A 24,011-nucleotide genomic window follows, 5' to 3' on the forward strand; every position below is an offset into this window, starting at 1 on the left:
CATGCACGTAGTTGTTCACCTGACATTAAACACAGAGACAAGCCTTCGAAATTTTAACCCTAGAAGTTATAATTTTGTCTAACAGGACAGTATGTGGGACAGAGGAACATTTTACAACAGAATTTAATCATGCTTGTGTTCAAAACAAAGTCGGGAAAGATCTTTACAGAATGTTTGTTTTCATTACAGATGGATTTTCACAAAGCAAACATCTGCAGGATTGTTTTGAGGTTTTGTTTCCTATTTCTTGTAACAAAGTATTTTTTCCAGCAGAGGGCTACATCATTTTATACATCAAAGTGATGTAGAGTCTTAGGGCTACAGAGAATTTGTTCTGTAACACAGCTAAGTAGATTAATAGAAATGTATTAATTTCAGCTTCAAAACGTTGAAAGGAAAGGCTGTCTGTCTACCTCCACCAAGTGATTGCCAGCGCAGATTTCATCCCAAGCCAACAAAGTGCAGTGATCTTAAAGTACTCTTTCCAAATGTTCCTTTAAATATTCAGTTAGAAGAAATAAATTCTCTTACTGTTATTGCTGGGATGCTGTGTCTCTCTCCCTTATCAGACCACAGAGGATGGGTCTAAGAGAGAAATTTGCATGTCTGAGTCATGAGACTGGCTTCAGCTAGTGCTTTCACCCTTTTAGACACCCAAGTCAACCACTGTGAGATTTTCAGACTTCAGAAAGTCAAGCTTATAAAAAAGTTAACTTTACAAGAGTACTTGTTCTCTATTTGAGGAATAACAATTCTACAGTTACAGGCCAATAAATTTATCAGCTTGACATTTGGAATAATATTCTTTACACATTAATGCAATATCATCTTTTACCTTTTATTTGTGATAATTTGCATTGCTTTTTTTGTTTAAGTGAAATGATATCCAGGGAGTAGTAGTACTTGTTTCCATTAGGATGAAAAAGTAAACTGGATGGCTTTGAGTTGTCTAGTATTTTCTTTAAAAGTAGAATGGGGAAGCACAGGGTTCATTTTTGCTGAGTAGTTGAAATGAAGAACGAAGAGTTTCTTGTGCTAAGAAGTCCCCAGCAATGTAATTCAATAAGGCTTACACCAAGGAAACTAGACCATCAAATGCTTTTTTTGTTTTGTGGCCTGCAACAAGTTCTCTGGTGTTACTGGGTCTACAAGGAAAAGTTTTCCTGTCCTGCCATAGCTGCTTCAGTGTTCAGTGAGTAATATTGTCACAGTCTCCATCAGCTTGAAAAAGAGATGCTCATGGACTCACTGAGACATAAATACCTTTGTGACTCTTCCTGCAGCCCTGCCTGAACTGTTGATTTCTGTTCCATTCAGTGTTTGCAGTTTGCAGACGGGTATGTTGAGTGCTCTCTGATTTATGGCAAAGCACTGTAAAATGCATATGCTCGGAGCTGAGACCAGGTATAGGACAAATTAGGCGGCTGCCTGAAGCATCAGACAACTTCTACAAAAGCATTTTTCACCTCTGTGCTCTCCTGTTTCTCCCAACATCACCACGTACATTCAGTTTGTTTTCCTGGGCTTCCTCCACTCTCTTTTTCAGTTCTTCCTCTCCTGTGGCAGAATTGAGAGGTCTCTGACCAAGTATTGAGCCCCTTGTCCTGGGGAAAAAAGGTTTAGTTTTATTTGAACTTTGTGAGAACATGCTAGTACTTTTCAGAGGCAGGCCTGAACCGGCAGAAGTGTGCGTTGTGGCACTATATATCTATTAATCATCAGTATGTTCCAGTTGAAACAGGATATGTGCCTTCAACATGGGCCTGACTGGTCATGAGTTTGGGTGCCTATTTAAACATTCCTACAGAATACATCCCACTGTTAAACAAAGGCATTTCTTCTCCTTCTGACACACAGAAGTGTTTTTGCCAGCAGAATTTCTGAAAACCTGCTGTCCTTGTTCTACTCTATATATTGGTGTTTGCTAAACCCATCTGCTCATTATAAATAAAGAGCTGCAAGAATCCTAATTTGTTTCTTCAACAGCAATACTCTGTTTATTATATGTTCAGGTGGCACTCCTCCCAAGGCTGAATTGTTTGCTGTACAGCTTTGTGTTTGTTGGCAATATCCTGGTGCTGTTCTACTGAGCTTCTGAAAGCAAGTTTTAAGCATAAATCATTTACTTTGACAGCATAATTTTATCAGTTAAGCTTCTGAAAAGGATTCCTAAAAGCAGTAGTCTTATTTGGGTTCTCTTGGGATTATATATAATCAGTTATTTTTTTCTGTAGTCTAGCAGATGGGCTAATCCATAAAGTGCCTAAGTTTTGGGGAAAAATAGTTACTCTCATAAGTATGTATTGTGAAGTCAGATTCTTAACATATAACATGGGGATTAAAGAGAGGTGCTGACATCAGTGTAGAAAAATTATAAAGCACCACTCTGCAGACCTTACATTTTAGTATGTCAATATGCATGCATATAAAGGACAAAACTTAAAGTGTTTTATTGTCTTTTCGCAAGTTGCAAGCACTTGTTTGCACCTGAAGTGTTCTTAAAAACAATGTGGAAATTTCAACTTTCAATTATTCACAAAGACTTTTATCCTTTATGTATTTTTCATCTCTGTTGTTCTTCGTGAAGAAAATACATGATTAATGTTTTTTTGAATATTTTCTGATGTGTTTAGTCTCTAGTAAAGAATAGTATTCTGAAACTCTTTGTGGCAATTTTTTTTTCAGAGGTGAATGTGCCTATTAGGTGTCCTGATCAATGGATGTCATATGCTGGTCACTGTTACATAATTCATAGGGACCCCAAAATATGGAAAGATGCCTTAACATCTTGCAGAAAAGAGGATGGAGATCTGGCAAGCATCCATAATGTTGAAGAATACAGCTTTGTTATTTCTCAACTTGGGTACCGTGAGTATTTTTTCATAATAACGTATATATACACGTATATTTATTCTGAGTAAAGAAGGTATTTTGAATATGTCTTACCTGCTAATAAAATGAGGAGACTGTTTAAAAACAATAATTTCCCTGATCACAGAGTGCAGAAGGAGTTAAATTTTAAATTAAAAAAATCAGAGGAAGAAAAAACACAGAATAGGAGCACAAAACCCAAACAGACTTTACTGCCGCAAAAAAGCTGTGGTCAATGATGCAAATTGCATTATGTCCAAACTCCAATTTCTTAGGGTCTGCTTGTGCCTCCTTTTATATAGGTTAAAACAATTTAAAACTTTTCCAGAACATAAAAGGATTTTTCAATTGAGCTGTAAAAATAAATGAAGAGAAGGAAAGTCTGCTAGTCCAAGACAGTTTGGGAAGATCTGTGTCCTATTATTGGCACTGCCATGTGCTTACATTTCAAGTCATGCTGCTTGTGTTTCTTCTGAAACAGAATCTATCTGTCCCAGTACATGGATTCAGATGTGCCCCATATCAAATACAGTACTTAGGTGCTTGGTTTCTGAGCTGTTGCAAGGCAAGTTAGTCTACAGATGGAAGATGTGTTCATTCAGAAAATGCAGCCATGCAGACTCTGAGGCAATTTCATGGTTGCTATTGCTTTACATGAACCTGCTTTTGCATGGAGGAACAGTTAACTGCTTTTTGATGGGAGAAGCATGTTCACACCTATGTGTGCTTCTTTGCAGTGACTGATCCTATGTGTGCTTTCAGTGCCAGGTAAAGGTGAATTAGTTTATCCTTCACTGAAAGTGTAGCCATGTACTTTGAGCTGCAGCATAAAAGCAGTCTTGGAGTGGAAATCATAAAACAGCTGATATGTTTTATTTTTGTATCCTAGACACCTTCATGGCAACTTTCACTTCTCGTCACATTCCTGAAAGAGTGACTTGTTGCTCGTTCATGAACAACATGAAACTTTTACTCTTTCAAAAGGTATCCTTAGGAAAGGTGGAATCTCTCGATGAGACATTAGGACATTTGATAGAAGTTAGGTTCTAAAGGAAAGTAGTTCTATTTTCACCTTACATATGAGAAGTAGGTTGTTTCATCGTTTAATACCTCTTCCAAAGACCTTTCCTGAACTGACTGTGCTGTTCTGTTTTTGTAAAAGTGAGTGTTTCAGAATAGCAAATAGTCCTGAAGGAAACCAGGCTTTTCACAAATGGTGAACTAGCTGCAACAGACTATTATGAAAGCATTCTTTTCAGAGAAGTAATATAGGAACAACTAAAGAAACCTTTTACGAGAGTTTATGACTGTATCAGATTACCCTTGTTCACCACTGAGAGGAGAACACCATGTATTGCAGTGCCTAGAAAATCTTGTCTGCATCAGGACACTGCTGTACAGAAAGAACAAAAGTCTATCTTTGTGCCAAACAATTCACAGTCCCATGATAAAACAAAGGAAGAAGGGGTACAATGAGATGAATATTGTCATGGTAGCTGAGCTTTTGTTGGCATCACCCACAAAGGAGAACTTTAGAGAGGAACATGAAGAATAAAGAAGTGCATTCTGGATGTTTACACGGAAGTCCAGCATGTGATATGGCACAAATGTGCATGACTGAGAATGGGAAGCTGCTTCACAAATTGCTGGAAAAAACCCCTCTTGGTATTTAATCATACATCTGTAGAGATGATTGCAAAAAAGTAACAGTTCTTCTACTGAAGAAAAAAATGTTATGTAGGAAGAGACTCCATAGATTTGTGTGGCTTATTTAGATGACTTTGATGTAGTTATTTTGTTAAAGAATTTTGTTTATTGTTTGTATTACCATGCTGTGAGCCCACTGCAGTAGAAACTCTGGCCATGGATGATGCCTCTGCTGTGCAAAGTGCTCAGTAAACACAGAAAGAAAGATTTTAAGAAGTAACTAAACAAAAAATAAATTAGAGAGCATGGATGGTAGTGGGCAAGGAGGGAATGAGAGTACGATGGGCAGTAGAATTGGAACAGCTTTCAGTTGTGTTAGCAGAGGAGAGTTTAAACAAGGGTACTGAAATGTAATTTTGGGGGACTGCTGAACTTAAAGCACAGTCTGCAAGAAGGGGTAAAGGTGTGTGTTTGAAAAGGGAGCCTGAGAGCCTGGGAGTTTGAGCACTTCTTCATGGGGGAGAGGTGGTGAGTTATGAGGGCTGATCACACTTAGGTGTTATAAAGGCAGGAGACTTGAGGGAGGGAAGGAGAAAGGACAGAGAGGTGACTGTCTGTCATTCAAGTGTCATTCACCAGCTAGGAGGGTGATATTTGCAGTACCTTGGTTGGCCAGAATGGGAAGCCTCCTAGTTCCTGAACTAGCAGATAGCAGAAATGTCACAGAAGAGTTTTAGCTTATGGTGGAATCTAGGAAATGTGTTAATCAGAAAGAATTTCCTTGAGGACAATGACTTTTATCTTTTTTATAGGCAGTTCTGTTGCTAGGGATGGCAGAATCAGAAAAGAACCATTGAGAGACCTGCTGCTGAAACTGATGACTTTTTGTGGGGGCTCACAAAAAGCTGATATTTTTAATTTCCATGGGTGATTTCATTGTCAGGTTGACTGTGGTCAGTCTGGATAGAGTGTGTTAGAAGAAGACTTATGCAAGAATGCAAGAACTTTGACAGCTGAACAGGAAAAAAACTCTGAGCGTGATGATTAGAAATAAAAGGTTATAAGCAAAGGAAAAAACTGTTAAAAAATAGTCTCCTTATTGTTCATGAAAAATGTTAATAATGAGGAAAGTCTAGCAACCAAGTAGTTTTTCTTGGAAAGACAGCTATCCAAGGAATGGACTGGGCATGCAGTTGGTCAGCGTGAGTCATAGTGCTGTGGACAAAAGGAAGTACCTGCTGCCTATGGTATATACTGGATAACAGACTGGAAATAAATAACAAAATGATATCTTAAAAAATGCCAGTTGCACTGAACAAAGTCAAAATATCAGTTCTATCTATTCAGACTGATTATAAATGCCTAAATTTTCAATCCTCCTTATTCAAATAGTTTATTCAGAGGAAAAACCAAATATGAACATAATAGTGTTGTGTGTTAGAGTGGAGGAATTTAAACACATGCAAATGAACCTCTCAGAAACAGAGCGTGAAGTAAGTTTCTTGATCAGTCCTGCAGTTTTCTCTAGCCAAAAGCCAGCAGCTAACTCCTTTAACTGAAAAGTGAAAAAAATCCAACAACCATGTGTATTTCATTTTACTCTGAAATGAAATAAAATATAGGAACAACAGAATGGGAAAACTTGCAAGTACTCTGGTTATCAGCTCTAAAAGACGTCACTGAGTGTCTGAGCATTAGAAAATAGGACACTTCTTTCTTCATTTTACTAAAACTAGGAGGAAAAGGGGAGGTAATACTTTATTTAGGTGTTTATTTGTATCTTGTTACAAGAGTTTTGAGTTGGAAAAAAAGATGAACCTAGTTGTGTTGCAATGTAATTTGGCACAGGGAGTATTTTGGTTGTTTTCTATGATGAACACCCTTATTTTATTGCCACTTTGGTGGGTGGCCTTTGCTGATGACTGGAGTAGATATGTGATGGTCAGTCTGACCTCTGTGAAGCTGAGAGCCCTAATTTCCTGACTGCCTTTTAAACTTTCTGAGGATAAAATTTTTTCTTTTCCACGAAGACAAAAGTTCACATTATATGAAAGAACTGTTAATTGTATGTTTTAGAGCCATCTGATGAGCTGTGGATTGGGTTGAATGACCTCAAGGTTCAGATGTATTTTGAATGGAGCGATGGAACACCTGTCAGCCACACCAAGTGGCTTCGTGGAGAACCCACTCATGCAAACAACAGGCAAGAGGACTGTGTCGTTATGAAGGGAAAGGTAAAGTCACATAGCTATTGACTGAATTGTCTTATAATTTCATTTATCATTTGAACTTTTTCCTATGCAAGAGCAAATAACAAAAAATAGTTTAAAAAAATGGATATGTTACTGCTTGAAGCAGCCTACTTTAAAGTCAGTAATAACTTTTTTGAGGAAAGATCTCTGTTTGAGGTTGCTAGAAAATTTCACTGAGAAGCAGACAAGTGGTAGCAACTGCCCCCCAGCATCCATATGTCAGGATTTCAGTTTGTGCACATGAACTTCTTTAAAGAATCTTATAATTACATCGGGAAGCAGATGAACATGTAAGTGTTTTCTTCAGGAAACTAAAAAGACATTTTGGATGTGTTTGGCTTTTTTCTATTTTGACTGAATATGGTACTCACCTTAAAAAATTGCACTAGCAATTTTTATTGATGCTAGAGAGAAATACTCTCTTTAGAAGAAAACAGAAATCTTAGTTTTATTTTTCTAAGCAAAGTTCTAAATCTTGGATCTAGATGGTTTAATTGTTAGGCTTGTGTCTGCACTGCACGCGAAGAGCTGTGAGAAAAGTAGTAAAGTATTTAGCAGGGGCATTAGTGAAAGCCTTTCCTAAGTGACTGTACACCTACAGTTTAAAGGCTGCTTAGAAAGGGCTGTTCTTCTGGAATATGTCAATGGTCAGTGACCTAGGAGTATTACAGGAAAAGAGATAGTACCTGGCATAAAAATCAGTCTGTGTTGATGTTGTATTTTTCCTACTTGTGATAATTAAAACCAATGAACTTACCACCTCCTTTAGAGTTTGCCAATTATATCAGGAGGGACAAAAGCACGTACACATACCAAAGGTATTTTCTTATTTTGCAAAATTAAAACTTAATGGTTGAACTTTTGCTACACTTTTGGTTAGTGCACTTCTAAACTGAAGAGGAAAACTAAGGTTTTTTCTCAATGTCCTGAACACTCTACTGAGCTCTACTTGGAGCACAAGCTTTCAGCCAGGCTCCAGTAGGTTTAGTTTTCTTGTTTGCTTCAGTGCAGTCATCAACAGCAACCATGGCCTATATGCATGCAGCTGGCTCATGTGTCACCATCATTCTGGTGCATAAACACTCAAGTTTAAAGATTGAGAGCAGCAGGAGAGGGCTAAGCCAGCCCTGCATCAGGAAGAAGTAGCAGGCGACATAGAGGAGTCTCATTTATAGTTACAAAAATTATTAAAAAATCTTCTCTGCTGTATTAGTGGGCATACTCTGGTGAGAGAAGTGTAAATGTATATTTCTTCCACGTTAGGCATGCCATGGTGCACATGGTAATTGAGCCAACCATCTTTTAAGGATGTGAGGATTTTTGTGCTCTGTTGTCTGTGCAGTGGCTATGCCAGTGCTGGTTGAGGTTGTAGTAGATGCTTTGCTTATCAGAGTTATAGGGTCAGACAGTGGAAAGAAGCTGAGCGCTCTGAGGTGGGAGTCAGTCGTTCAAGGATGTAAATGGCACTTGCTTCAAGAACTTTTATACTGGTCAAAGCCAGAGAACTTGCTCGGGCATGGGAGAAGACATGGATAGAAAAATAGGAATAATTGTTAGTTATGCCCTCATTCTCACTTTGTATGGTCACTAAAATTTTGAAGTTCAGACCAAACTACTGGGACACACGACCAGTTCATTTATAAGGAGACAAGAATAATTACAGATACATGCAGTGGTGTGTATGTGTTGAGGCAAATCTGTTGACAGAAGATGACCTCAGATTTTAAAAGGGATCCAACATCTGATTGGGGATTAAAATGAAATTAATTCAATGATGAAGGTCTCAAAGCATTAAGATTTGGGCCCACTGGTCATGTGCTGTATGCCATGCTAAAACGGCAGCACTCAGTGCAGCCAGATAACCTATGACCATTGCTCAGAAGCAGTTTCCCATGGCAAGCTGGCATGCTTAATACTGTGGTCAACAACCACCTGAAAATACTCATTCAGGGTGCTGGTCCTTGACTTTAGGAAGGGAGGCCTCTGTTCTCAGTTAGTCCAAGCCTTCTTTTCCTTCACCTAACACAGAGTCATTCACTACAGAAGGATCTTGAGGTCCTCCAGCACTGAATATGTATCAAAACCTCAGAAGCTCTTTTAATTCCAACAGCAATAGATAGATATAATTATGGCTGTAGCTACAAATAAATAAAAGTAGCAGCATGCTCTTCCTTTCTGCTCCTTTAGAAGAGCTGTCATCCTTTCACTTTTATCAGTGCCCAAAAGCAATACAGAAAGCATGATGTAGGTTTTGGCTGAAGAAATTCCGTGGAAGTTGTACCAGCTCAGCTCTTGGAATCAGCTGTCAGCTGACCAAGCAATGCATAACTATAGTTGATCTTCTAAGTTTGTTGACATTTACCTACCTAAGTACACTTATGTTTCCGTTGTTGATATTTTTGGGTTGATCAGTCCTTGGCTGAAGCCATCTGAATCCGTCAGTTATATTCATGGAACAAAGCCTGGCCCTGTCTGTAACACCACCGTCTTTCTCAAGGAAGTGTTTGGGTTTAGTTAATGAGAAAGCAAGAGAACAGAGATATATTTTCAAAAGGCAGCTCATAAGACATGGTAAGAACTATCTAGAAATTACTGCATGAATTTCCCAGTGAAGACGCAGTTATGGAAAGGCAGCAAATGATCTTTCTGCGACTAGAGACACACGGCTTCAGAGTAGGTTTTCCTGTGTTGAAGAAGTCTGAAGGTCTTTCAAAGATTATTTCTTCCAGTCTGCAAAGGTCAGAGATTTGGGTGATTATTTGAAGGGCCTACCAACCTAATGAGAAAGACATGGTAGGGATGGTGTAACAGCCACCAGTGGACTTGCCTTGCAGTAAGCACAGGACAGACACAAGCACCAGGTGAACATACAAGGTTTTGTTGTTGCCGGCAGAAGTGTTGAGCTTTGGGAGAGTTTTTGCTGGAAGCAAGGTTTGTTGAGTCTCTTGAGAGCTTGGGATACTGTGGCAGAAGTGTCTGATGATTATTTTACATTTGGGAGGGGGCAACAGGGAGAATAAAAAGAAGGGAAAAAAAGAAGAAATTGCCATCAACTGCTATGAAATTACAGTTATAAAGGTGGAGTCTTTAAGGCATAGGTGAGAGGCACACACATTTCCCTTCCTCTCCTAATACACTTCATCTGTTCAGCCAAAATACATGTAAAATATTTAGGGAATGTAGTGTGATATTCCTTGCTTTCAGTATGACTTCCACTGAATGTCATTGCTTCTTCTGAGAATCTGCAGTGTGAGGAATAAGAATATTAATTCTGACTTTGACAAAGAACTTCTTACATCTTCAAAATTTTGTATAAGTATTAACTAAGGAATGCAGTATTTTGGTGTTGTTTTTTTTCTGTTAGAGTTGTATTTCTGTGGGGAGAGATGATATCTCCCTTTCCTCCCACATGATTATTAAATCAGTAGTCTTTGTAAAGATGGTGTATTGCTGTCACCCTCAAGGGATTGCTTTTCAGAATGGTAGATAATCAAAGAAAGTGTAAGTCAATGGTAAATCAACTCCAGAAGAAGTGAGGTAGGAATGAGGTTGGAATTAAGTATTGAACTTAGATGAAGGTTTTGCTCCATTTAAGCCTAGCAAAAATTTATTAAATACTTAGAAGTATAAACCAGTTTTTTTGAAGATTAAATCCCAGTTGATTGAGTTTCTGTTTGTATGTTCAGGATGGATTTTGGGCAGACCATTCTTGTGAAAAGAAGATTGGCTACATCTGTAAAAGGAAACCTATGTCAGATGCTCCTCCTGAAGAAACAATTGACATGGGCTGCCAGAGAGTAAGTGAAGAAAAATCTGTCTGATCTGAGTAGGCTGCTAAGAATGATAAAAAAGAGAAACTGTCACCTAGGTGACAGAAAACACAGGACAAATAGGTTCTGTGTCATCATAATCAGAAGAGTTTGCCTTCTCATTTCTATGGCAGATGGGGTAGGTGTTATATATGAGTAAATCTAATCTATGACTGTAATTTGGCTCTTGATACTCCCTTTCTTTTTCCAGAACTTAAACCAAATCTCAAACCTGTTACCCTGCAGCAGACCATTTATCCTTGATTGGCACTCAAGCTTCCCTAAAGAGTTTGCCTGTACCATCAGCTGCACTTCATCTCTGGCTACAGTTTTCTACAAAATTGTTCATAGTAGGAAGGGTATCCCTGTCTAAACACTATTCTCAGGGCTTTGGTGTGGTCGCTGTCAGTGCTCTCTACTTTGAACAACTTATTACCAGTGGCCAAGTAAAATGCATCTATTGTGCTCCTTCTGAACTGCCAGAAGATCTATTGTTTACTTGCTTGCCTTCTAATGACATAACACCCAGTAATTACAAAAAACTACTGTAATTTATTATGTCATAGGAAATCTTATTGAGTATTTGTCTTCCTTGAAGAAATTTCCTTTTCTTCCAAGTCTGCTTTACACAATTTCAGAGAAAGTCTTTGGCGATTATTCCCGGTAATTGTAAAAGAGTACCTGGAATCCTAAAAAGTATTCAACTGTTGGAGGAAATAAAGGGTTTCTCATGCTTATGGATGTTATCATAGCCTATACAACTAAGTGCATGCTTGTAGGAAAAAAGTCTTGCAAAAGTGAGAAATTAAAAACCATCAGAAGAAATTTTTTGTAAACTGTGGTTGGTCACAGCAAACTTCTCTGAGAGCATGTTCCTGAGTAAACAATATTTGAACGATAAAACTTCAGGAGAAAGTGTTATTGTTAGTTAAGGGTAAACAAACTTGTTTGAGGTGTCATTCCCTTTCTGAAAATTCAAGCTGAAATTTGCTTCTCAAGTCCATCCTTGTGATTGCATGAATCCTATGTGCTAGTTGTAATCCTGTTCTGAGCACAAAAGATGCACAGAAAAGCCTCTCATCCCTTTGTGACTGGAATACATTGATCAAAAATTCAATAGATATGAAAAATTGTTTTATGAAACAAAATTGTAAAAAAATTTGATCCTGCCTGCTTCTGCCCTGACTTTCAGTTCCATTGTTCCTTTATCTAGTGGTTAGGTAACAGTGGTATAAATCAGTTTTCTGTTTTGTTGCTTCCCTTTCCCTTTCCCTTTCCCTTTCCCTTTCCCTTTCCCTTTCCTGTTACCATATATTATCACTTCACATTTATTTTGACAGGGTTGGAAAAGACATGGTTTTTATTGTTACTTCATTGGAAATACATTTGTAACGTTTTCTCAAGCAAATCAAACCTGTGGAAGGCATCAGGCATTTTTAGCAACTATTGAAGACAGGTATGTAAATGTCTACTTGTCTGAGGGGATCAAATGAGGATTGAACTTCTAGCAGCACCTGCATATCAAAATAAAGACTCTGATCTGGGCCAAAATTTAGCTTCAGAGGACAGCTATCTATAGACACAGAACTTTTCACAGTTTTTACATGTATATTCAAATCCAGGAATCTGGTTTATACAGAAAGTAGGTCATGGCTGGGAAATCAGTATTGATATAGATGGCTATATAAAAGAAAAAGTAGAACTATATCTTCTACTTTCTTAATTGTAGTGGCTAACTTGAGTGAGGAATACAGAATCCAATTTTGAGTATTACATGAAGAGACATGGCTCTGAATTCCTTTCAAAAGGTAGTTCAAATGAGCAAGAGGATATAATTTTCAATCATCTGGTCTTAGAATTGAGGTACCTAAAAAAATTAAGTAAGAAATCAAAATGATGTGAAGTGCTTGGTACCTGAAAATCTGTCACAATTCAGCCAGGGTTCAGTGTGTGCTAAATTTCTGGAGAAGTGGTGCACATTACTGTATGTGAAATTGGAAAAAGTAAATAATGATGTATGTGAAATTGGAAAAATAAAAGGTTTAAGAAAAAAATATTTTGCTTGCTGATGACTCAATGCTTTACACAATCTCTTATTTGTTGCTATATAATCAAAAGAGATATGTTATAATGTGAAAGCTCCAGCTGTCACGAATGGTATCTCTCTAAGCATAGATAGCACTGCAGCTGCCACAAAAACGGTTTAACATTAATATGGTCTTCAGGCTACACCTTGTTAAAGGCAGAATTTTTTTTATTTGCTCTGATTTCTTAAGAACTGTTTGTTTAAACACCACAATGAACTATGTCAGGCTTTACCTCTATATAGGTTTGTTTGCTAAATATAACTTTTCTTGCTTAATCATTGGATCTAATTTACAGTGTTCCTTAGTTTGATAATTTAGTATCATACTACTTTAGCCTCTACTTTTTGTAACTTTCTTAGTAATGCTGAGATTCCTTTTACAGTTTTGGATTTGTCTGAAGCAAGAAGTAATAAAATACAAGAGTACTAGAAACTCACAAAATAAAGTGGTACAAAACATAAGGCATGTCAGGTTTCTTCTTTGCCACCAATTTCCTGTCAGTCCATGATTATGCCACCTTATTCACTGGCCCTCTGAGAAGACAGTGAAATACTCTGGTATCAAAGCTTACAAAGTATCTATTATTTAATGGTTTTGTTATATTCTTTGCTAAAGAAAATATATCCAAGCTATGCTTTCAAGAATGTATGGCAGTAATTCTGAGAAAATATCAAGCCTTTTACAACTTAAACATAAATTTAACACTATTAATTTAATGACTGATTTCTTTTGAACAGATATGAACAAGCCTATCTGACTAGCCTGGTTGGGCTGAGAACAGAAAGATACTTTTGGATTGGACTTTCAGATGTAGAAGAAAAGGGAACGTTCAAGTGGACTAATGGTGAATCTGTCTTATTTACACACTGGAATTCTGAAATGCCTGGTAGGTATGACTCTGCGCTGCTTAATGAGTCCAGGGCCCAAAAAAAGTTGCTCACTGCTTGAAGTTTTATCCTTAGCCCTCTCTTGATGACATAATGGCCAATGGCTTTCAAATACATCTGGCTGCTTTCCCCAAGAATCCAGCGTGGTTGCTAAGTTCCTGCTTAGTGCTGAAATGAGTTTTTAGTATGAGTTTGGGAAGAAACTTTTAATTGAGATCAAGTTTCTGATTTGAAACTGTTCTGGGGAAGTCTGTGTCTGTACTACTCTGGAGGAGCAATCTCTGCAGGCATAGTGCACCCTCCTTGTGAGTCCTGCCTGTTCAGCCATGTCTTGTACCATGCTTGCTCACTGCATGTTCTGAGTGTGTGGGATCACAGCATGCATGAAGCATCTCTGCATCCTAGAGAAAATGGGGTTGTAAGGTAAGACCAGAGGGCCAAAATATAGGAATGGAAGGTCATTTAATCTCTGACATGATCACATCAGAAAGGGGGTGGTTGTTGGTGTTCAAAGTTCTGGTATGTTGCTTATGCCATTCAGGAGGTCCTCTGATTCAGTTTAATTTCAGTGCCTAATTGCTGATTTGAGTGTGTCAGGTGAAGTGATAAGGCTACATAGACCACAGTAAAAGCCAATAGTAGGCTTCTATATACCTAGTTAGTTTTCGAAAACTGTAAGTCAAATTAGAAAATTTTGAGAAACTAGTTCTAACAACATCTTCAGTTTTAGGGGATAATTTGTTGAATCTAAGGTTATGATCTAGCTAGAGTCAGCCACCGCAGATGATTTGGTGTGAAGCATAATTCAGTGTCTCAGAGTGGATGAACTAGAGATTTTTTTGCCTTTCTTTTTTCTTCATAAATTAGAATAATAGAATCACAGAATGTTTTGTGTTGAAAAAATATTTAAAGATCACCTAGTCCCACCCCCTGCCACGGACACCTTCCGCTAGACCAGGTTGCTCAAATCTAGTCCAACCTGACGTTGAGAACTTTCATGAATGAGGCATCTACAACTTCTCCAGGCAACTTGTTCCAGTTACTCACCACCTTCATAATAAAAAAATTCATTCCTTATGCCCAATCTGAATCTACCTTCTTTCATTTTAAAATGGTTATCCCTTGTTCTGTCACTATAAGCTCTGGTAAAAAGTCTTTCTTCATCTTATAAGAGCTCTTCAGATATTGAGTAGTCATTGTAATGTTTCCCTAGAGTCCTCTTCTCCAGGCTGAACAACCCGACTCCCTAAGCCTCTCTTCATAAGAGAACTGTTCCAGCCTTCTGATGATTTTCGTGGTCCTCCTGGGGACCTGCTCTAACATTAGAAACATTTTTGACTCTGTAAAAAGACTTTATTTCTGCCAGGATAGAATATGAAGTTTTCTAAATTCTTATAACACCCTGAATGGCATTTTTGTGCATTCCTGTTTACAATCAGGAAGAAAGCCAGGCTGTGTTGCCATGAGAACTGGAATAGCAGGTGGATTATGGGATGTAATAAAATGTGAAGAAAAGGCAAAATTCCTATGCAAAGTGTGGGCAGAAGGAGTGACACTTCCACCTGTTCCTACAACAACTCCTATGCCCCAGTGTCCAGAAGGTTGGGACTCAAGCAATCATATTAGCTTCTGTTTCAAAGTAAGTATATTGATCATTTCTGCATTAAGGTAGTTTCTATTTGCTTCACATACATGCAATTAGGTCAGTTTGCCAGAGCAAGGTTGCAGGTTTGATCCCTTTATGGGCCATCCAGTTAAGAGTTGGACTTGATGGTTCTTGTGGGTCTCTTACAATTCAGAATATTCTGTGATCCCAATAAAAATTGGCATATGAATATCCTATTGTTTCATAATCTTGTTTCCGGATTCTATGTAGAAGTCTTCCTTTCTACTGAAATGCTCATGGTTTTTTTATGCTGTTAAAGACGAAACTTCAGGTTTGACCTTCTTAATTTCCGGTTCTGTTAATCTTCTTGTCTGGTTGTTGCCTTGCAGTAGACACTCCTATCAGCAATGCAGTGTGCTAACTTGTCTTAAAGACACTCGTTCCAAGCCTATGTTTCACAGAGGTGAACACTCCTATGCCCTGTACTCAAAGTTTCTGTAATCCCCACAGAATATAATTGTAAATTATTGCTTTTGGGTAGCTAATATTTCTTGATCTTGTGAACTGTATGGTCTGTTTTGTCTGATGGCAGAATGCTCTCTTTAGCCTTTTTCAAGAGCAGAGCACAAGAAAACATGGCTGGAAGCGCAGGCGTTTTGTCGATCCATAGGAGGAGACCTGGCCTCCATTAATGGCAAAGACGAGCAGTACGTGATCTGGCGTTCCATTGCGTGAGTACCCTCAGGGTGGGCAGCAGGTCACTTTAATTAGCCTCCTTGTCTTTCTGAAATGTTTCTTCTTAGGTGTATGTGTTTACTTCTGTATAAGCCAATCTGCATTCAATATCTGTGTCTGTGTCAAACACACAGCAAAGGAGTGGAGCTGATGAAATAGCAGGAGTTGTATGACTAGCAGCAATAACCTCAAAAGGTAGTGCTGAAATGACATTGGCAAGATATCTACTTAAGGCAGAGTTTATCATCTGAAGTAAAGCTATTTAATGTGGTGTTGTGGATATTATAAAATTACTACAGATGCCAGTTGTTTTCACATAAGTAAGTGGACAAAGATGGTAACAGTTGTAATAAATCTGGATAATATGTTGATTTTTTTGTCACTTTTATGAACTAATCAAAAAGAAGAGGTAACTTCAGATTAATTCTTTTCTTACTTAAGGAGTGGAAATAAGGTTAGTTGTAGGAGAAAGTTTCACGAAGGATGTCTGGACTTCAGGCGGCTCTCTTGAAAGCTGTTTATTGCATAGGCGAAGTTACAGCATTTCAGGGAGCGGGTATCCAGAGCCAGCCCTACAGCTGCCAGCTCCAGCTGTAGGCATACCTGAAGCCACCTTCTGTTCAAGTTACAAAGCATTAGATACTTTTCTTTGCAGAGTATCTTAACACATAACAACCAATAAGCACCATACACAATACCTTTACATTTGCCTATAGCCTATCATAGCTACTACCATGACTGTATTATAATCATTATTATCCAATCACAAGAGTAAGTAAGTTACAATTTAAGCTTACAGTGGAAAATGCTTAGACCTTTCTTCTCCTTGCTACATCAACATTTCTTGTTTGCCTGCCATATCTCTCTTTTTGGTAAAGATGTGTTTCCTATTGACTTATGCTCTTCTTGAGACTTATTTACTTGGTGAAAAACATGTCTTTGTTTGTAGTCACATACCTTTGTCCTACTCTTAAAAACCTCCTTCCAACTAATCTCCAACCTTTGCCTTCTCAGTTACTCAGCGATCACTGTTTCAGCAAAACATCTTTTATTCTATATCAAAACTTGCTTTTATTTCTACCTCATCCCCAGCTTCTACATTCACAGACCTTTCTGCCAAGCCTACATACCTTACCAAACTTACATCCTCCCCAACAGTTAGTAAGTCCCTGAACTGCGAAAAACAGCTGTGGGATTTTTTAATAAGATGAAATATTCTTAGAAAGCTAACACTTGCAATATGACCAGAATAAACCAGGCTCAAGGATCTTGTACATCCCTGGCTAACCAAGAAGCAAGACTGAAACATCATGGCCCTGCAAAATGCTATGACCGTACTAGAATTCCAGCTGTGTACTTCCAGTAAGGAAGAAGTCTCAGATGCTTCATTGCCACAAATTGAATACATTCAGATAAGTCAGTAAAGTGTGTCTGCTTGCAGACAAGGATTAGTTGAAGGTGATATTTTAAAAATGTGATTCAACTGCAGAAAGTAACTCTCTATTTGGAAACCGTAAGTGCCTTTACAGAGAAAATGAAGAGTTGAGAAATGGAGCAGCAGTAGTTAGTAAACCCTTATACAAAGCTATTAAGCCACCTTATGTATAGGAGTTGTATCTGGTAATTTTCTTGATCTATATTTCAATCTGAGTTAATGCATAATAACAGCTAGAAGCAGTTGCGTTTTAATTTATTTCCGCCTTGGTTGTTATTGTTTTTAGCAGCGTTAAGGACTATCCTTAGAGAACTCTCTTAACTGTAGTAAACGATAGATTGTTAAAAATGTTGCAATGCCCTTATTAGTATTGGGACTTTCTTTTTGTTTTAGAAACAATGGCTATTACCACCAGAATTTCTGGATGGGTTTATATTACTTGAATCCTGACGATGGCTTTGCTTGGAGTGATGGGTCTCCAGTGAGTAATTTAATTTTCCACAGCTGTTATTTTGCATTCCCTGCGCTTCTCGAGTATGTGTAGTGTATGTGTTTCTGTGTAATTTTATGCTTAATCATAACCCTCTGTATCCTGCTCTCTTTAGGAAAGCTAATGAACAGCAATTTCATGGCTTGATTTTTTTGGCTAAAACATACTGAATTTCAATGAGAAGATACACACTGAATCAACAAGGAAATGAAATACACGTAGAATAAAAAGATGTTATAAATGCAAGGATTTTTTAGATAAAAGAGTCCTTCTTTAGTATTTCTTTTCTTTGCTCATTATCTACAATGGCTTACATTACATGGAAATGAAGGCATTTTTTTAATGCCAGTTTGCCTTATTGCACTTAAAACTAAGGTATAAAACTGTTAAAAAAAAAAAAAGTTATTTTGGAAATGTAGTTGTACTTGATGCAAAGTTGGTCAAGATATATTGATGACAATTTACAGTACAGAAACCTGAAACTGGATTTTATATAGGAAAATTAGAATAGCAGTAAAACTCTTCTGAGAAAAATGCCAACATTTTTACTGTATCTGAATAATATCCTATTTTACTCATACTGTAAATTTAATTAATTTAATATCAAGATGTAGTATGCCCCAACATTGTTATTAAATGTATTTTACAGAATTTAGGTCCCATTAAAAATGTTGATATTCTTCCAAGTGTGAACAAAACCAACTGTTACCTAAACTGCAATCCATTTGAAATCTGAAAAAAAGTTTGAAATGTCAGCATTTGCACAGGGGGATTCTGGTTTCCTCCTATCTAAGTTTTTAAACTGACAGTAGGAACAAGTTGTAGGTCTGTGCTTTGATGCTGTCTCCTCCCTCTCTCCCTTATTTTATTTCCATATAACAGAATCTTCACAAAACTTCTTCTGTCATAGGTGAGGTATGAAAACTGGGGTTTTGGAGAGCCAAATAATTATCAAGGAGTTGAACTTTGTACAGAGATCAGTGGTGATTCCAGCATGCGTTGGAATGACAGGCACTGTGATTATATGTATGGATGGATTTGCCAAATAAGAAAAGGTATTGCTTACACCTGTGTATTAGTGTAATAAGAAGATATTCTCAGTTGATTTCTACCTTAACTTTAAGAAATAAAAAATTTCCAAACCTCTTTAAAAGAATAGTTCTCCGTGGACTGTGAAACATCATGGTGGTATAAGGATTTCCATGTCTTTGAGGTATTTAAAGGTGCCGAGCCTTTAGTGCCTTGCTGGGACCTCTCGCTGTTCTCTCTATGATTTCAAAAAGGGTAATATGATACTTGATAAATTGGGAATGTTACTTTGAATATTCATGTTCACATTTTACTTTTCATTTAGAAAATTCATGCCTTCTCCAACAAATCCTATCATGGATTTTTTTTCTGAGTTGACTCTCAAGTTATTAGAAAATAGTTTGCAAATCAGTTCACCTACTCGATTTTTTTATGTGTGAAAAATCCCTCCTTCACTTGCCTCAGGTGCTGTTTTGTCTGCTAAGAATGTGTAGTTTCAAAATGGAGCCTGTTTTTGAGATACTTTATTTCAATAATCATGTTGGTTACTCATTAAATTCTCGTGAGATATGTGTTTGGATGCTTTTTATTTACTGAAGACATCAAGACAATATTTATAATTTGGGGAACACTTGAGTTCCACTAGCAGGGCATCTATCTAAATTTGAGCTTTTTAGAAAGTGCACATTTAAGTGTTTTACTGCATTCTTACAGTGGGACAGGGAGGAGCAAACTAAAGATGCTGCATTAGATTATTGACAATAAATGTCAGCTCTGCCTTATATTGGTAAAAGAATTTCTTAGGCATAGATTTTCTTAATAAATGTCATTATTTGTGAGATTATATTTCAGGACAAAAGTAATTGGTAAGCCTTAACTGATAGAGTTTTCCTGTATAATAAATAGCTTTCCTGAGATACTAATGATGACATCAAAGATCCCATCTCCATGGTGCCATAGCAAAAAACCCAGGGGAATTATTTAGTCTAAAGTTTTTCCTTTCATAAAGGACCAGTTAATTTCTTGAGATCTTTTCCTGTGGGATTTTATCTGGGGAAATCTGTAAGATCAAGGCAGAAATTACTCTCAACCAGAAAAAGATGGAAAGAACCTCACTCTATTAGATGATAACCCAGCCTGCATTCCTGCTGCCTCTGATTTAAGCCAGAATTTGAGTGTTTGTGACCAGGGGAAAAGAAAGAGAGGGAGATCCGGGACAACTGTCTTAACAGAGTTCATGCTTTGGGACATTAGGTTTACTGCTTTTAATGAATAATAAAAAAAATTTGCTTAATTCAGGTAAATTTTTAATACTTTGCACATAAGGAATAACCTCAGGGAACATGACTGTGTACTTAAAATTGAATAGTATACCAAAAATAAGAGATTTAGGCTATTTAGTTCCTTCTACATTTTGGTGTTAAATCCATTGCTAAGCTAGAAGTCAATGGCAGTATTAAAACATGCCTATCAGTCACAGAAAGTATTTTCTCTTCAGGCAGAAAGCATGCAATCATAATAAACATTTTTTTTTTCTCACAGGGGCAAGTGTGAAGCCTGAACCAACAGAATCTCCTGCACCCAGTAGGTGTTACTGCTATTGCTCTTTGTGTGTGTGTGTTCAAAAGCACTGTTAAAATTTTTTTGAGGAGGATGTCTTGTACCTCAGGAGCAGTATAGTTAGCTTGGCAATTATCTTACAGAATACAAGACTACTGAGGATGGATGGATTATACATGAAGACAAACAATACTATTTCAGCACTGAGACTGCTCCTATGGAGGAGGGTCGTGAGTTCTGCAAAAAGAACTTTGGAGACCTTTCCGTCATTGAGAGTGAAAGTGAAAGAAAGTTCCTCTGGCAATATGTAAGAAAAATCATTAATACTGTGGAATAAACCACAAGTGAGCATGGGCACAAATCCTTTTCACCATGGTGTTCTCCCTACAAATTTTTATAGTGAAATGTCGGTTACACTAAGCCAGATTAGTATGAAGAACAAACTAATGCTAACTTTTAAGGGATCTGTGGCTTCATTTTAGCAAAAGGTATTGCACTAGTGAGCTATGATTGTGTAGGTTATCTTAAGTAGAGAATCAAACCAGCAACTGACTTGCATGCAACACTCAGAACCTTGACTTTAGATCTTGTCCATTTATCTGGGTTACAGTCTACCTAGCTGTCTCTTTTTGGTCCTCAGGTTTGCTCCTTTGCCTCCTTCTTGTTGTGAGAATATAATTATGAAGAGAGTACAAACTGGAACATGGATTATGCCATGAGAAAGAGCTTTGAAATCTTGTTTCATATATTGTTGGAGTTGTTTGCTTTTTATGCTGCCTGAGGCCAACTGATTTTTAATCAGGAATGTGCTTAAAAGTTGTATTTGAATTACATAGAACATTTCCTGAGCTGGCTGAAGAGTGACAGTGAGAGGACACAAGGGCGCATATCAATTTATATCCAAAATGTAGGAAGGGGCCTGTCTTTGCAAGAAATTTATCAGATAAAGTCCACTGCAGATACTGTAATAGGTGCTGATTTCAGTGGCTTTCAAGTAAAATGTGGGAAGTGTTGATATGGTGACCACACCTTTGGCCAGTGGTGAAGTTTGACTGTGGACTGTCAGTTGTGAGCTGCTTTAACTTAAATGTTGTAGCTAGAGAATATATCCAGTTCATATCCTCCCTCAGTTAGAGGTATATTACTCATGAGTAACATGATAGATTTATATGACCATAGAGGACATTTGTAGAATTTTAATTTTTGCATTCTAGATATTGAAAAATGGCAAAAAGGATGCATATTTCATTGGTTTACAACTAAGTATTGACCAACGTACAAGGTAGGTCCTACCCAATTTTGAGTCTTAATTTAAAAATGATTGTATTCTCAAGAGGTTTAATTCCATCTTAATTTAGCTCTAGATTATTCAGAAGAAATGCTGCATGTTTCCTAAATAGAATTCGCCCAAAGATGACTGAAAAATTGCACTGCAGATAATGTATTTTGAATTTTTATCCAGGAATTCTAGTTTCCTTTATTGTATGGTTTATATTGAAAATATAAATAGACATCCAAACTACAAATATAAGACTTCTAGTAGGTAAAAATGTTCTTTTTCCCTGTCCTTAACTGTTGAGAACAGACTCTAATAAAGGAACAAATGAAACCTATTTTCCTTTTCTAGAACAAAGATAGCTGTTGCACTGTGAGGACCAGCAGGTTTCCTGCAAGCCTTTCTGAATTTCATTATACAGCACCATATTGATTTTGACATGTGGTGTTCATTCAGGCTTGGATTCAGTTCCATCTGTGTTTGAAGTGCCTGGATAGATGCCTAGTAGTTCTCAGTTCTCCTTACAGTCCACAGTGACAATGAGGGACCTCCAGAGGATAATTAGGGTGTTGGGTGGGCCAGGTCACTCTCTGAAAATGAAGTGGTTTTGCCTTTCTGGTTTTGTAGGGGACCCTAAGATGAATATACTTTTAAGTATGTTGTGCATGTGCCTGAAAGATGAACCTGGGCACCTCTGTCACTTGCAGACCACTAGAAAGATGTGTCCTAATAATTTGCCTGGTTATGATTTTGTTCTACATTGCCTGATCTACACGGATGTTCACCTTTTTCAATGTTTGTATTTTACCTTGTATGTCTTTGTGCAGAGAGTGGGTTTAGTGCAACTAGTAAAGAGGCAATTTGGTTAAAAAACCTTGTACACTTTACTATGAACAGTTATATTTAGCATATTGCAAAGTTACTTTTTTAACATGGAAGAAATTCTGTTTTATGTTAAAGAAGCATTTTGTTGGATTGTTTTTCTTAAGATGGATGGATGGCACTCCAGTGAATTATTTGGCATGGGCACCACATGAACCTAACTTTGCAAATAATGATGAAAACTGTGTAGTTATGTATAAGAATTTAGGTGAGTTTTGTATGTTTCTTGCATGAATTTCATTATTTGTGTGTTTGCATCACAACATTTTTTTTCTTCTGAGAGGCACCCTTTCCCCCTCTTTTTTTTATCTTTTGCAAAAAGTTATTGAAGTAGACCATAGTATTACTTACAGGTTTTAATAATTTTGTACCCTTGTGCTTACCTTAACATGCAGAAGCTCTGATAGAGGTCTGTGGCTAGAGGCCTTTGGTTGTGATTGCTGGCTTATATTTTTTATCAAAATTGAGCTGATGTGTTGCTATGAAATTTCTAGTACCTGGTTCTACAAGGCTTTTAACATTCTGTAATTATTGTGTATATAAAGTAACATATTTTTCCCTAGACACTGATATTGAATGAAAACAAACTGAGGGACACCTTTGATCTTATCTTTCAACTAAAAGCACTTTATGACAGCATGAGTGAAACTGATTTCCATTAACCCACTTGAGATGTGGTGTCATACAGTTCCCCGTTTATCTTACATCCAGGATTTTGGAATGATATAAACTGTGGCTATCCAAATCCCTACATATGTGAAAGGCACAACAGTTCCATTAATTCAACTGTTCCTCCAACAACATTATCAACTCCAAGAGGATGTCGTCCAGCTTGGCTTTCTTTTCGTAACAAGGTACCATAACAAATATAGTGCACGCTGGATGTTTGGCAAAGCATTACATAGAAAACAAGGGAATTATTAATCATACTGTTCCTTATTAAAACAAAATATTATTATTTTTATGCAGAGAGCTATGACACATGCATGCTTTTCTTTGTTTGCCCACCCACTGTTTTGCAGGAAAAGTGCTTTTTTGATGATTCTAATGAGGCATATTCAGTAGCAGTTGCAGAAAGACATTCTCTAGTCAGCTCTTCAAATCTTTTCATACACATTTAATCCAAATTCCTGAAGTATTGATGCCTTGATCTTGGTGGTTTTTAACCAAACCATAATGCTTTTCCTGACTATACTTTGTCTTCCATAACTTTACTAACATGGTATGCTTTGTAGAGTAAAATTAATAATCAGACTAAGATCAGTCATGCGTAACTTATCGCTGTTAGCTCTCTATAAAAAATCAGGATTTGCTTATTTTCTAGGGATTTCAGATCATGTCTAATTGTTGAGAAAAACACTTTATTGAGACTTATAATTTTATATAGAACCAGGACCAACATAAAAAGCTCATTTAAATTTGAATGTATTTTTTCAGATAAATGC

At 37.2% G+C, this 24,011-nt stretch overlaps 1 protein-coding gene across 2 annotated transcripts in view; it reads left to right on the forward strand.

Annotated features, from left to right (window-relative positions):
* LOC121671610 (macrophage mannose receptor 1-like) overlaps window positions 1-24,011 on the forward strand; it is a 58,686-nt gene that overhangs the window by 18,106 nt on the left and 16,569 nt on the right. For both annotated transcript variants that reach the window (XM_042043596.1, XM_042043597.1), the window contains 14 exons: window positions 2,686-2,868; window positions 6,595-6,752; window positions 10,457-10,567; window positions 11,920-12,035; window positions 13,404-13,552; window positions 14,993-15,192; window positions 15,766-15,890; window positions 17,723-17,810; window positions 18,730-18,874; window positions 20,391-20,432; window positions 20,552-20,715; window positions 21,623-21,690; window positions 22,674-22,774; window positions 23,278-23,420. In XM_042043596.1, coding sequence (XP_041899530.1) covers window positions 2,686-2,868; window positions 6,595-6,752; window positions 10,457-10,567; window positions 11,920-12,035; window positions 13,404-13,552; window positions 14,993-15,192; window positions 15,766-15,890; window positions 17,723-17,810; window positions 18,730-18,874; window positions 20,391-20,432; window positions 20,552-20,715; window positions 21,623-21,690; window positions 22,674-22,774; window positions 23,278-23,420 — 1,793 coding nt within the window. The remainder of the gene's footprint in view (window positions 1-2,685; window positions 2,869-6,594; window positions 6,753-10,456; window positions 10,568-11,919; window positions 12,036-13,403; window positions 13,553-14,992; window positions 15,193-15,765; window positions 15,891-17,722; window positions 17,811-18,729; window positions 18,875-20,390; window positions 20,433-20,551; window positions 20,716-21,622; window positions 21,691-22,673; window positions 22,775-23,277; window positions 23,421-24,011) is intronic.

This window comes from Corvus kubaryi, unplaced genomic scaffold (genome assembly GCF_017639235.1).
Source record: "Corvus kubaryi isolate FWS band 111438036 unplaced genomic scaffold, C.kubaryi_AGA036_p1.0 37398, whole genome shotgun sequence".
Classification (NCBI taxonomy): Eukaryota; Metazoa; Chordata; class Aves; order Passeriformes; family Corvidae; genus Corvus; species Corvus kubaryi.